Source organism: Oxyura jamaicensis, chromosome 3 (genome assembly GCF_011077185.1).
Source record: "Oxyura jamaicensis isolate SHBP4307 breed ruddy duck chromosome 3, BPBGC_Ojam_1.0, whole genome shotgun sequence".
Lineage (NCBI taxonomy): Eukaryota > Metazoa > Chordata > Aves > Anseriformes > Anatidae > Oxyura > Oxyura jamaicensis.
The window spans coordinates 24,411,269-24,426,403 of NC_048895.1; the positions used below are offsets into that span (position 1 = coordinate 24,411,269).

The 15,135-nt window shown below is 36.7% G+C and overlaps 1 protein-coding gene across 6 annotated transcripts in view; it reads left to right on the forward strand.

Moving 5' to 3' along the window:
• BIRC6 (baculoviral IAP repeat containing 6) overlaps positions 1-15,135 on the forward strand; it is a 175,732-nt gene that overhangs the window by 33,279 nt on the left and 127,318 nt on the right. For all 6 annotated transcript variants that reach the window (XM_035322410.1, XM_035322411.1, XM_035322408.1 and 3 more), the window contains exons 11-13: positions 3,338-3,487; positions 7,875-8,100; positions 13,032-13,192. In XM_035322410.1, coding sequence (XP_035178301.1) covers positions 3,338-3,487; positions 7,875-8,100; positions 13,032-13,192 — 537 coding nt within the window. The remainder of the gene's footprint in view (positions 1-3,337; positions 3,488-7,874; positions 8,101-13,031; positions 13,193-15,135) is intronic.

Sequence of the window (15,135 nt, forward strand, 5' to 3'; positions counted from 1 at the left end):
TTTGCACTTTGGAGCAGGAAACTGAATCGGGTTTATCTTATGACTCACAAGAGCCTCTTCTACAGAACTGCTGGCTAGCTGATTTTTCTTATTCCCATAATAATGCATTTAATTATTTCTTACCCGGCATGGTAACTTTCACTTGTCTTTATTCAATTGCATTCTATTTTTTCATGACCCAGGATGGAATTTTACAGCTGAAATGTCCAAGAATAGAGAAAGCTCTGTTAGAGTGAGGCTTTTGGGAAGCTTTCTTGGGGAAATTTTCTAGGTGGTCCCAACTGGTATGTTGGAACTAACCCTTCCTCTGCAACCCAGTGGCTAGACAAGGAGGACTGAAGTTGTTTAGTGGCTAGTTGCCCGTGATACGGCTTAGTGTTTATAATGCCTGTATCTATTTGGGTATTGTTTGATTGTGTGCTTGTGATGTGATAGCTGTCAACATCTGTGTCATTGTTCCAAGTTCCTGCCAGGATGCAGGACACCTTCAGCGTATCAAACACTTCGCCAGATTGGCTTTGACTGCGATGGCCTCATCTCCGACATGTCCTCTAACTTGTGCCAATACTGCCTTCCTGGAACTGATCAGTGGTTCACTGGAAGGAAGCTTGGGATTCATTTGGATGGATTTATGATTCTTGTGTTCCATTTGTATAACTAACCCACCAGGTTCTTGAGTTTGAGCAAGTCACAGATTTTAAATACAGTTTGGAATTAAATTACTGATGTTTTGAATGCATTGCCTATTTTCAGGAAATATAGTGATACTGTTTTCTAATTATTCTCCTTTATGATTACTGAGAAGGTCAGTGTGAGCTGTCATGTCTTCTCGCTAGTGCAACAGAAGCATTTGTCATCTCTGTCCAAAAGTGATAGAAGCATTGAAGTCTTCAGGTGAACTACTAATTACGGTGTTTACTATTAGAATTAGAAAGTACCAGATGACTGAGTCCCTTTCAGTCTGGTAGTACGCACCAAAAGCCAGTAAGAACTCAAATAAACAAGGAAGTAAATAAATAAATAAAGCAAGGATGACAAATCAGCATTGACTCTTGTACAGATTTTTTCCTGGCACTTGGCTATAGGAGCTATGGTAACTCTACAACAAATAAGCATGCATCACCAGAAGGTCATCTTCAGATGTTCTGTAAGAACAACTGCCTCTTTTGTGACAAAGAAGCAAAGCCCCCTGCAGGGTTTTGCAAAGCTTGCAAAGGCACTGATTAGTTTATAGGCTAATACTGTATTGCTGATATTCATGATAAAGTTTTTTTTACAGAAGCTTTTTAAAAACAACAAATAAGTGAGACGTTTCAAGTTTAGCACAGTTTTTCCTGGAAGAGTGGTGGAGTCTTTTATTAATGTGGGGACTTGTTCTTCCTCTTGTAGTATGGATAAAAGCACAAGTTAGATTTTTGCTGCTGTTAATTAGCAGTACTTGCTACTATGAGCAATTAGCAGTTTATTGGCAGTTCATTAGCTAATGATCAATTCCAGAATGATCAATTCCAAAATGATGTTTGGCTAAAACAAAACAAACCCAACCATCTACAGATGAAGAGAAGCGTTGGCATAACATTCCCTTAGATAAATCTGAACTTCCCTAAGCTCTTCAGCCTTACAACTGGCAGACAGTCAGGTCAGTCTGAACTTCCATTTCACTTGGCTGTGCTTATTTCCAGGACAGGAGATTCTCAGGTTTTGATCACTGAGATGATTCCAGTCATTGATCTTTGAGCAGTAAACAGAATGGGAAAGAACTGAGGTTTGGCTTATCACCAAATGAAGCTGAGTTTCCTAACATGTCCCTAATTCTCATTGTTTAAGAATATTGCTATTTAATTGTGAGCTGTATAATCCTAATTGCTGTAATTGTGAGCTATATAATCTTAAGGAAGTTCACTCTAAGCATTATTTACTAGAACTATTCTTTTTTTTTTTTTCTCCACTCTTGGCATCTACTGCTGACATACTCTTCTGCATCGGGGTAGGTGTGTGGAGGGCAGAAGAGGCAGTGTGGGCTTCTTACGGGATCTCGGTAAGAAAGGCCCAATCGCAAATGGCTTAGTGGCTTAATAAAATATCTGTTTTAAAGAGATAAAATGAAAAGAAAAATATGGATAGTAAATCTTAGGTCCCTTCAGACACTGGGAACCCTATTTTCATGCAGTATCACTTTGACCCTAGATGGATTTTCTCACAGCATGCAGTGCCAATTCTGGCTGTTGAGAGGTTCTTCCTTTTTGGTGATTCAAGCTCTAATATTCCTCTTTTTATTCTGTCTTGTTAAAACAGCAATGTTACTAAGGCATTTTAATGGGCCTTTCTAACTGGGATTCAGTAAAACCTTGCACCATTTCTCTCTGTTTTTTATCTCTGTGTTTTACTTCCTCCTGCTCACCCAGTGCAAAACATGTACCTGCTGATTATGCTTTTATTTTGGATTTTTATTGCCTATGTTATCTCAAGTTTGTTTGTTTCAGTTTACCTGGACAGTTTGCCTAGCAGGGTTTTTCATAACGAGTCAGGTGCTGAAGGGCATTCTGCTATCGATTTTCAGAAAAAAAACATAGAAGGCCTTCCAGGATTTTTTTCTCTGTATACATCCCAGTAATTAGGATTTCTGTGACTACTGAAACTGTTAAAAACATTCTTCCCTGACCTTACATAAAATTGAGCATTCTTTCTCGGTGATTTCTGTTTACCACCGGTGATATGCACAGATGAATTCAGTCATTTGTAATGGGCAACTTCTTTGAATGATTTCAGGATTCCACCAAAACATTTTGTCCACTGAATATTTTGGAATTGCCATTCTGACTGTTGTACTCATCAGTGTTGTTATTCCAAGTCTGATAAAATGATATAAAGAGCCCTTTAATTAGGAGAGTTCAGTGGGAAAATGACTTGTTCAGTTCTCAGATATCGAACCTGGAAAGGAAATTTATGCAATGTGTACAAACAAGGTAGTGAAGGCCTCAGTTGACGTGATGGAGCATTTTCTGATTAACTCATGATTTGGGTTATGGAAAGTATCGCAATCGTTATGATCGGGGTTTCTACTGGGACTTGTTCAGCTAATTGCCTTTTATCCACCTCTCCCCTAATATTTTCTTTCCTTTTATGACATTTACAACTGAAGTTAGTATTTTTGTAGTTCACCCTGAAAAATGTAGTAATAAAGCAAAATGAGTTTTCATGTATAATAATACCAGTTCCAGGTCCTATATAATTGGTCATAATTGTGTTGCACTTTGTCTGGAAGCTTGTCTTATGAATCAAGATTAACTGTATGCCTGTCTAAATTTGCTTCTTTCATTGTCTGTGGTGATTTTAGGTGGAGAACTTCATTTCCTTCAGATTGGAGGAACCTGTGATGACATAGATGAAGCTGATATACTGGTAGATGGATCCCTTTCCAAAAGTGTAGAACAGTCTTCAGAAGGCGCCAAGCCCTTATCTAACCCTTCTAGTCCAGGCATTACAGGTACATTGTACATGTTTAAACATACCTAATTATAATGTTTTTATTATTCTTGGAAGTTGCATGGTAAAATGATTGTGAGTTAATTAATAACATGTTGTTTTATACTTTTTTAATTATCCTGTGGTTGAGTACTATAATTTTTTGTATATTTGTCACTGCTTATGTACAAGTGTAACATTTTAGCGCTTCCTGATTTTCAAAAAAACTTTTGTGTAACTGATTGTTTTTCCAACCCCTGCATGTTATCATAAGTAGGGTAAACAAGGAAAAACACGGGTAATTGTACAGACACTGAACTTCCCTCACAATTTAAATAGGCTTGAACTGCTTATTTGGAACAAAAATAATATGTTCATCATCTGAAGTTGTCTTCGTTTCATGCAGAAGCTGTACAGCTCTACTTAAGAAAACTGTGCAAAGTTTATTTGGTAAGACTTGTTGCACACAATGAAGTTAATGGTGTCTATACTTGAAGTAGTGCAGTTGCTGTTGTGAAATAAACTTAAGATATTAACTCCTGGATTTCTGTTTCTCATAGCTGATTTAGGTTGAGCCTTGCTCAAATTCTGCTGTCATTTACATACCAATAATTCCATCTTTAGCTTAAACATGATATTTAGGTCTTTACTGCAGTTCTTGTACACCAGTTCTGCCATCTACTTCCTTTTGTAGTATCCTGGCCCACTTGGGTAAAACAGGTGATTTGGGGAGAGGTAATATTTCTTTAGGTAGTCAGGTAAAAAGGGAGAAAAAGGGAGAGTCTCCTCCTGCTTGTAGGGGAAAACAGTGAGTGTGCAGATTATGTGAGCTCCTGGGGGGCCCTCACTTCTTTTCTCAGTCCACAGGAAGTATACTTTGTTGTAAATAATTTGGCACTAAGACTTAACAAATCTAATTTTGCTGGTTAAGCTTGAGGAAGATTTGAGTCATGTTGAGGTTTTAGAATTATCTTTCTTAGTCTAACTTTTTGTTGGTTTGGGGGAATTGTTGATGAGAGAACTGTAAAACTACTATGTTTTTCATTTTGTTTTAACCTGCAGCTGTTGTTGATAAAGACACATTATTTTAGCTGAGTTGGGATTTGGAGGTTTTGGTCATATTTGTTGGGACAAAAGTATGGCTATGCGGGGAAACAATGACTCTTAAATTAAAAAAAAATAAATCTGTAAAGTATGAAGACAAAGCAATAGTAGAATATAATTTAATCTTGCAGCCATGACTGTCAGAGAAATGATGTCTGTTTTTTGTGGGTGATGTTGGAGTGTCTACTGCAGGTGCAGAGGACAAAGAAGCAGGGAGTGGCAATACAGGGATGGTTCTGGATAATAAATGGCATCTTCACTGCCACCAGCTGGCTTTCTGTCTCCCCAAAATCCTGCTTGCATCCGGCCTTGTGATGCATTGTTCATACTCCGTCTGTAAGATCCCTGATTTTACTTAGCAGGAGGGAAGGAAAAGTTGGCTTTTGGTATAAGATTGTCTGTAAGCAGCACTACAGCAGTTGCTGTCTTCTGCTCTGCATTAGGACTGAATTTCTTGTGCTGCTCCTCTCTTTCTGCAGAGGAGCCATTCCTGAAGTTTGAAAATGCTAAGTAATGAACTGCTAGACATATGTGAGGGAAGGAAGGCTGTGGCTTTCTTCTGCATGTTTCTTCTTCTGGTAATGGCAAATAAAGCAGTAAAATCTTCGTAGAGAACATGAATATTCAGGACAAAAATCTGCTTCATTAGATGCATTCCCTCTATAATAGCTTATCATCAGGTTTAAGTGACTTCTACTCCAAGGGTAACTTTGACTAACCCGATGAATCAAACTGATGATAATTACCATTTAAATTCTGCCAGCAATGTGATGGCATTTTTTTTTCTTTAACTCTCTTTCTCTTCTCCATGCAGCCTTCAGTATAGACTGTGCTTGAATATGGCTGCAACATGTTTACTTATGCATGGACTTCTAAATAGTTGTATATTTAAATTTCCCACAAGTTGCAGGTCTTCTCGAAGCACTAATACAATTCAGGGAGTGCAGTGTTGCTTGATCTTGGTCTGTACTTGTTCCCAGTGAGATGCTGGAAACAGCAGTGCTCAGACAGATTGAGTACTGTTCTGCTGTGGTCTCAGGCTGAGCTCCTAGAAGCTGTGAGAGAAGCTTAATGATCACTGGAAACCAGCCCCCAAATGAGGGGCTAGCCAGGAGGTTAAACCTAAAAGATTGCAGAGCTCTTAGTCTGAGCTACCTGGGTTAAGAATACTTGGGCCCGTAATACTGGAGTATTAATGTGTGTGTGAGTGATTGCTAGGACTGTGCAAACATTGTCTGAAGTAATGAAGCTGTCAGAATGATAGGGATCATCCTCAGACATTGCCCCCAACATCCATCACGTCATTGTTGCTTCTCTTTTAATCCAGGTATCAAATGTCAAGAAGAAATGTTTTCATCCATTTCTTTGCATGTTTTTCAGACAGACATAGCTCAACAGAAAGCTTTTTGTTTTGGGGAACCAAACTTGTAGGCTGATCTGACGGAGCATAAAGCCTTAACCTATGTCACAGTTGGAGGCAGACAGCATTGGGGTGTTTTTATGAAATCACTTGAGTGTTCTCTGAAACTGCAGCTAATAGCTACTGTGGTCAGGATACAATCCACAGTGACAAGCACAAGCTTTTGTCAGTATATTGTTTGCATTATATTGAGTATTTTGTTCATGTTTGTTTCTCCACTGTAGGCGTTCTGGAAGGGTTGCATTTACAGCTTGACTGCATTTTAAAGGGTATTGTTTTAGAAGGAAATCTGTTAACGCTATCAGGTCATACATCTTGATTAGGTTAAAATTATAATTTCCTTTTAAGGGAAAGGGTATTTTTGTGCCAAAGTAATGTAAAAAATGCCTTTTTTTTTTTTTTTTTTTTAGAAGCAACTTGGAACCAGTTTGAAACCCCTTTTCTATTTTGCTACTAGTACTTCAACTTACTATAACTCATTATTACAGTACAATAAAAATCATGTAATTTTGCAAAAGAAGGTAACTTTCCAGTGCTGTCAAGCATACTTAAGTCTATAATTTTTCAGCTTCAGGCGCTGATGTTACATGGTTGCTCTGAATCTGTAACTGTTTCTTCTGGAGGGGGAAGGAGAGCAAATTAGAAAAAAAATCCTATCTATTGAAATACTGAAGTGATACACAGTTTGAGCTATGAACTCGGTTCTTGTTGCAATGTCATACAGTTAATAAGGTTCATATTTGTCAGTAAAAGATAAAATCTAAGGTGTTTTCTGAATTTATAAATTTAAATGTCTAAAGCATTTTTAATCTTTTCAGCATTTGCTTGCCTCTTATATTAAAATGCAGAAGTGACAGCTTCTGCAGTATGAGTGATTTTTCTGCCTGACTTGGGGTCTCTCATCGTGAGCTTTTTCACTTTTCTGGAAGAATTGGATGTGTTTTCTCCTCTCAAGCTGGAGGATGTGATGTTGTTATTCTAATTTCACTCATGCTTGCTTTGCAAGATAGTCTCTAGGTTCAGACTCTGCACTGAGGGTGTGGTATTTCTTTTGGTGGTGAGTTTTCCTTTACAACAAATTTTTTTTCTGAAACGTATTTTTAAGAGAAAATGCTCAAAATCTAAAAAATGGATATTGTGCATATCTTGCCTAATATTTTCAAATTCTGTGTTTAAGGAAACCTGATTATTTTTAGAGTTCATTTGTAATGTTTATTTAGGTGCTTGTCTCCCTGAGAAATTTTAATTTTCAGTACTTTTTGGATTATTATCCTGTAAACCTGTTTCCTCAGGACAAGACTTGAATATGAAGACAAGATACTTGTTAAGGAACAGTGTCATTATATAAAGCGTGCTTGTTTTTCCTTTATTCCTCTTTCAAGCTAAACTGAGAGCTTCCAAAACATTCTACTGACCTATCATAAAATTAGTCTGCATTGATAAGCAGGTGCCAAAGTAATGTTTTAAACAACAGTGATAAAAATATTTTAATTGTATAATAATTTTCTGTGCCTATTTTCACGGAATAAAAAGGCTTTTTTTTTTTTTTTTTTTTTTTTCCTGAGTCCATAAAGGTATAAAAATGTTTTAATCAACTTTATATCATCAAAGTGTAGCTGGCTAATTACTTTTTGGGATGCTTGTGGTTGAATCTCAGACAGCATGCTCGGAGCTCTCAATAGAGCTCTCTTAGAAAACTTACTCCAAATTAGTTAGCTTCAAAGGATACTGGTTTCAGGGCTAGTACTTTTTTAATCTTTGTGTCACACAGATGTTAATTTTACTTAAAGCAGTTTGATTATATTTCAAACTGTTTATAGGTTGTTCTGGGAAAAAAAAATACATCTGTATGACAAATATGTATGTTCTGTAATTAATTATTCAGGAGTTGATCTTTTGGTGGACCAGCCATTCTCCCTTGAAACACTGACGTCCCTGGTAGAACTGACCCGTTTTGAGACCTTGACGCCACGATTTTCAGCCACTGTCCCTCCCTGTTGGGTAGAAGTCCAGCAAGAGCAGCAGCAAAGGAGGCATCCTCAGCATTTGCACCAGCAGCACCATGGAGATGCAGCTCAGCACACTCGAACTTGGAAGCTACAGACAGACAGGTAAATAGGGTAATGGTACAAAAAAGAATAGTGTATTGCTTAACTAGCACATGTTAACCACAAATTTCAAGTGACAATTGTTTTTAAATAGTGTGCAAGCTTTAGAGTGTGCTTTCAAAGATACCAATCCTTATTTTATAGTTTGCAAGGAAGCTCTTCATGCTGTAGTTGTTGTAATGGACCTTGAAACAAATTGAAAAATCACGTTCTGAATTTGTATATTTTTATACACCAAAGTTGTCATTTCCTTATATAATTAGACAAGCGTATTTGCCAGAATTAGATATTCTTGTTGTTCTATAAAAAGTCTGTTTTGCTCTTCTGTATACACAAATTCTTAGCAATTTTTTAGCCAGGAAATGCAAGCTCTAGGTGCCAGTATGAATGTAAATGTAATAGTTGTCCTAAACAAAGTTGTGTTGCATTTCATCTTAAAATGTGAAAATAGAATGTGGATCTATGTCTGTTCTTGTCAAGTAAAATCTTCTTTATATATGAGATGTTTACTTGAGCCAATATAATGCCTTTGTTGTGCTAAAATTTAGGCAGTATTTTCATTGATATGAATTATGCTGACATAGTATGTGTGTGAACTTGGATCTCTTCTGGGATTTTAGAGGCTGGAACAGCAGTGTTGCAGTCTCCTTGAAGAGAAGAGTTGGTTAAAACCTAGCTGAAGTAGTTTTGTATGTTTTTTGTTTGTTAGTTTGTTTTTCCTGAAAATTACTTGGAAAAACAAAGCATAAATATGAGTTTTGCAGTGTGTTTTTGAGAAGTGTGTAATAATGTACTACAAGGTACTTTGGTTCAAGCTGTTACACATCCATCCCACTGATGTATACGTTTTAGATATTAATGCAGAACCTAAATGCTCATTGAATGGAAACAAAAAGCCCAAAGACACTAGGGAATCTAGAGATCATATGTGAAGGGGAAAAAAGGATGTATGTAAGTAAGTGAAAGCCAGCACGTGTTAATGAGACAATTCAGATGGGTTAACAGGTCTGGAAGGTAAGGGTTGCAGGCATTCCAGGGCTGACACCTAACAATAACTGAACTTACTTTAACTAAAATATTCATAAACTATGGTTAAAAACTTGCAGTGCATTTATAGGTTTTGAAAGCTGTCTTTATCTTGTGATTCTGCTTTGTGTGAGTGAAATATTCTGTTTGTGCCAAGTGGAAAGGAGATCCTTCCATGCAAAATAACTTTCAGTTACAACTATTGATTATCCAGTGTGTCCAGCAACGGTTGAAAAAGTAAAAATCTACCAAAGTGAATTAAAATATGAATAAAAAAAGAAATCTTGTTAGTATTTGTTGAATTAGAAGAAAAGAATTACTCCTGCTGTGCAGTAAAATAGGAATGTAGAGAGGTAATGTTGAAAATTTTTATTTAGTAATGGAAAACTTTAACAGCTGCCGAAAGACACTTTAGAAAATGATCAAATTACAGTTCCTTTGTAGGATAAAATATAGGTTCTTAAGGTTGAGAGCAAAGTTAGTTTTTAATTAAAAGATATCTGGGAAGAAACTTTTTGATTTTGGGGTTTGTTGACTTAATATGTGGTTTCTTTTATCTCTTCTTTGAGTGTCTTATGCTGATTCTTATCAAGATGCGGGATTACAGGTCTAGATGGATGAGTAATGCAGTTTGCTTCCCAAATAGCTAGAAGGGATAGCTGAAAATGTATTTCAGGGAAGGGCATTATTTTACACTTTTTCAGTCCTACTTTGTTGTTTTTAAAAGGCTGTATAACAAAGAAAACTGAAAAAGCAGAAAATGATTTACCATATGAATTATCATCTAAATATCAATATTTCCTATTCAGTGGAAATGTAACTCGAATGTTAAATTGGGTAAATCCTTTTTTAAAAGGACATGAATTCCCACTGTTTTTTGCTAAAACAGTGACATCTGAGTGTCTTGGCTTTTTCTCAATTTTTTTCAAATGTGGGAGATGTCTGTGTAAAATGGATAGATAAGATACCTTTTGAAAATAAGTGAAGGAAGGAAGAGTTAGCTATTCATGTGGTTTCCAGTGTTCAATATCTGGAAATGGATGTGCAGCTTAAAGCCGAGTTGTAGTGGAAGATCAAACATTGATGAGATGTTCTAGAAAAGGTATTAAAATGGGTGTTGGAAAACGTTGTAGTTAGTTGTAAGAGTGATGGTGCATTTGCATGTAGAACATAGTCTTGATTATGTGTTCTTCTTTAAAAAGATAATATAAAATTAAAAGGGTTCCAAAGGTGAGAAGAGTTGTTAAAGTAACTCAGGCTATCAGAGAAAAGTTAGATTTGGAGTGCACGTACTGAAGTAATGAGAAGATAACAAGGAAGTAAATGATTTTTTTGTCTTCTTTGAAAATTTACACAGGAGTGTAAGAATGTGTTTAAACAGAGATATGGGGAATTCAGAAACTGGTTAAAAGGGAGAATGTTTTCATTCATGATGTTAGATTGTTCATTGCCACAGGTATGAGAAGATCTCTTCGCTGTAGGAGATTAATGTGAGACCTACATGGAGGGCCATTATTCCCTGTATGCCTTTTGAGAGATACTTAAAACTTCCTTCAGGGCATCTGCTACTGACTTCTCTCAAAAAATATTTCTAGAGTAAGCAAATTGCTGTTCTAATCTGATATGGCATTGTGCATCTTCCAACACACCAAGTACAACAGAGACCAAGTTTTTTTTATTCATTTATCTATTGTACGAGAGTTTACTTGGTTTAAACTGGATGACTGGATGAGCAGAACATTACTTAGTGTTTCAGAAGGCTTTTGAATGTTTTGTGAAAGCTCCTTTGAATGTCTCATTCACTCCATATTTTAAATGGCCCCTCTAGGAATATCCAAACACATTTAAAAAACAAACAAAAAAAATCCAGATTTCTGCCAGTTTGGCAGTGGGCTAAGTATATTACAGGACAGAGGAAAGATATGAATGATTCGGACATGGGTTTAGGGTTAATGCTTGCTAGCAGACTTTTCCCTGGAGATGTAGGATGAATTTTCTTATTTTGCATATCTGAATTTGTACCATTAGCTGAAAATTCTCTGCTGTTCCTTCTGAAATCAAAGCCACGGGCTGTATTCTGTCATCTTTGACCAGCCCTCAAAATAAACAATTTTTGATACTGCTGCTTCTGGAAAGCTGGCATGCAATTTCAGAAATCCTGTTACTGGTTTTCTGTGCGATCAGCGATAAATAACTAGAGGTGTACAGCAGCGTGGTTTGTACCATGTTTGTCTGAATTGCAAATGCTGTTTACACTTCTTGGCTCCTAGTTTCCTCTTGGCCTAGAAGTTTTCTGCCATAGCATGAATAGTGGTGCCGTTCTGCCCACTTACTAGTTTGCCAGCCCTGCTTTTCTGAGACAGGCTGCTGTTTCCTGCCATTGCAGTCGAGTCCCTGAATTTTCTTTTCTTTGTCAGAGGCCTCAGTGCATCTGGGTTTGCTGAGGTGGAAACAATGCTAGAGAAGGCAGATGGATAACTTCTGAAAAAGTCCTTGAAGGGAGAATGAAAGCATTCTCAGATTTGGTTCTGAATTTCCACAATACGCAAAATGAGTTTGAAGGACTAATCTTGTTTACTGCAGCAGAAAAAAAAATATGGATTACTTTACTTATCCAGTGTCTTAGTGTTTCCCTTAAAGCCTCTTCTGATCATAAAAACATAGAACAGTTTGGATTGGAAGGGACCTAGAAGACTGTCTAGTTCCTTCCTACCCCCCTGCCATGGGCAGGGATGTCACCCACTAATCAGGTTACCTGCGGTGTAGATCCATGTTACGAACACTATTTGTTATCTGAAAGGAAATAGCTCTGTTATATCTTCAGTTATTTTTAAAAATACATTTTATGATCCTATTTTAATATTACTAGAAATGAAAGTATTGAAACTGTAGTCCACTTGTAATCCAAATAACCTTCACATAGAAATTACTTAAGCAATATACTCTGCTGGTTTGTTGTAACACTTCTTTATAACTCCTCTTTGTTTGGTGGTATAAAATGAAGTAGGCAAGGTTTAATAAGATTAAATAATCATGAAAACCTAGATTGTGGCCTGTGGTATACTAGAAAGTGTTATTAATTAATATATGTGTGTAGGCAGACAACAGGAACACGCAAACATATGCGAAGTACTACACCTTGCTACACCTAAAACTAAACACTACACTAATACTACACCTAAAACTAAAGATTACATTTTCTTAAATGGATGTGTTCTGTAAGTCACTTCCATCCATTGGAGGAATTGGGCAAATCCTCTGTAAACAGGAGGAGTTAAAACTGAGCTTTTTTATGTGTACCTGGAATCTGTTATAAGTGTGTTATACTTGGTAAGAAGCACTTCTCGTGCTGTATAAATTATCAGATACATTTTAAAAAACAAATTATTATTTTTTTTGAAACTCGTATTTTGAGCATCCTACATGCAGTTGTTGTAATACTGAAAAGTGACAATGTTTAACACTTCCCAATACGAAAGACCAACTTGCAGGATTGCAAGGCAGTTACTCTTATGTTTTTATACTGTTCAGCCACTGGAAGATCCTTTTTTAGTGTGTTGTTGTTCTCATGTAATTTTTTTCTAGAAACGAAACTGGTATTCTTAGTAGTATGGAAGCAGGACTGTAATGAAGATAACAGGGAATCTTTTCTCTGCTGCTTTTATCCAATCGTTGACTCACCCTCCCTTATTTTATTAATTATCTTTTAAAGTGTTATTTATGAAGTGAAGCTGGTCAATCACAACTTGAAAGGCTTTTACTTTAGAAATTGCTGTGTATGTTAACTAATGCAAAATAGTTTTTTCTTTTTTTAAAGACTGTATGCATAGATGGAGAATGCACTGGGTAACGCTGTCTGCTTGATCTGAATCTTAACAGAGGGTCATTGTTTTCTTTTTTCCTGACAGCAACAGCTGGGATGAGCATGTCTTTGAACTGGTTCTTCCAAAAGCCTGTATGGTTGGGCATGTGGACTTCAAATTTGTTTTGAACTCAAACATCACAAACATTCCCCAGATCCAAGTGACTTTGCTGAAAAATAAAGCTCCAGGCTTAGGGAAAGTCAATGGTAAGAAAGCACATAAGATCTCTTTAGGAACTCTTTTTTTTTTTTTTCTGCTCAAGCTCCTTATTCTCTGTGAGGTATGCTAGAAGATTTGGTTGAAATTATGCATATATTTTCATCTTTATTTCATTCTGTTTCTCAGGATCATGTTCTTTTTTCACTTAACATGTTCAAAGGTAAATTGGGAAAACAAACTCGATAAACAGTTCGAAAATACTGAATTTTATACATATAAAAGGGCATAGTTTAAAAAGGTTGAACAAGTTGTTTTTCTATATTGCTTGAATCCTCCAGTCATTAAAATAAATAAGTTGTCAATTGTAATTCATCGTAGAAATCAACAGCTGAAACAAACGTTGCTCTTTTTTAGATATATCTTAACAAAAAAGCTAAAAGAGATTATTGTTCTGGCTCACTGAAGGAGATTATTCACTAGTGCCTCTTGGATGTGTATGAGAAAATTGCAAGGCTCTTTTTGATTACACTAGATAAGATAAGATCTGGTTTCCTTGGGAATTCTCTCGTCATCTGGCTTATTAACCAAGCTGTGTGAAGACTGCAATATGATTTCATCTTACGTTCCTTGCAGCCTTGACAGGGTAGACCAAAGATATGAATGCACTTGCCTTGGGAAGACTCCTAGCTGGACTCTGCATCTTAATAGCAATCAGGGAACCTGTAAGGGGGTAGAATAAAGTACAGAGTCACTTCTTTCATGTGGAAGAGCTTGTGCCTCCATTGAGATTTTCATGTGGTGAGAGTGTTCATTGCATGTCCTTTTGCTCTGTCTGCTAAGGGCGGAAGGTATTCCTTTCACTGAGGCATTAATTGGTCACTTTATCTGGCCACCTCTTTCCGAAAAGCTTCCAGGAATTCAGTATTTCAGAGGACTCTTGCTGTCAGGTATTATTAGATTGGACACTGGATATGAAATGCATTGAGGAGAACAGCAAGCATGATAACATAAGCTCTTTTTTTTTTTCCCCTTTTAATTGTAATGCTAAGTAACAGCACCCCAGTTAAACAAGGGTAACAGATCTTTAAATTTTGAAGTACTAGCTGTGAGCACAGGACAGCAGTCAGATGTCCTTGTGCTTCTTCCTTTCTTTAATGCTTGAAGTAATAACAACATTTTAATACGCAGCAGCATTTTGTTTCCTCAGAGCAAAAATTAGGACAGATAGACCGTGTTGCCTTTGTGTATGGAACCTACTTTGGTTTCAACATGAATTTTAGTATCCACTCCATTTGGTCTTGGGTCTGCAGATCTGGGTGTCTAAATAAGTCTGACAATCTTCAACACAGATGCAAAACACTAAAGAATGGCGATTTTTTTTTTTCCTTTAAGACATGACTAAATTCTTCCAGAAATCAACATTTCACTTCCTTATACGGAGCATAATGGAATTTGCTTTTCGCTGTAATAGATGTGATGGAGGGGGGCAGGGTATACTTCTGCAGCCTGGAAAAGGCTGGGAGATGTGAGAGTGCCTGCAAGGCAACCTTTGCAAGGTCTCTCTTTCTTTTTGATTGGGAAGCCCCAGCGAACCAACATCCTCTTAAGTATTACTGTATTGGGGTTGTTTTCTATCTTGTGCTTTGGAAAAGGGCCTTAATGACATTTGCCTTTTTTCCATGACCTGTTGAGTGAAGTAATAGGGTGCTAAACAGAATTTCAGTATAAGGGAAAGTAAACCTAGATGACTTATATCTGTGCTGGATATTAACCAAAATGTCCTGATCACAGCAAAAAAGTAATATTCAGAATTGTTTGGTGGCTTTTGAAAATGCATAAAATATTCAGACTGAAGTTCAGTTAACTCATGTCTCTCCTCCCATAAGGAGAGAAAGGAATTGAATTGTTAAGATAGTGAGACCTAAGGAAGATCAGTAGGGGGAGAAAATTTATTCAATCGTTTCTTTGTATGACAAGACCCCTGGAGCCA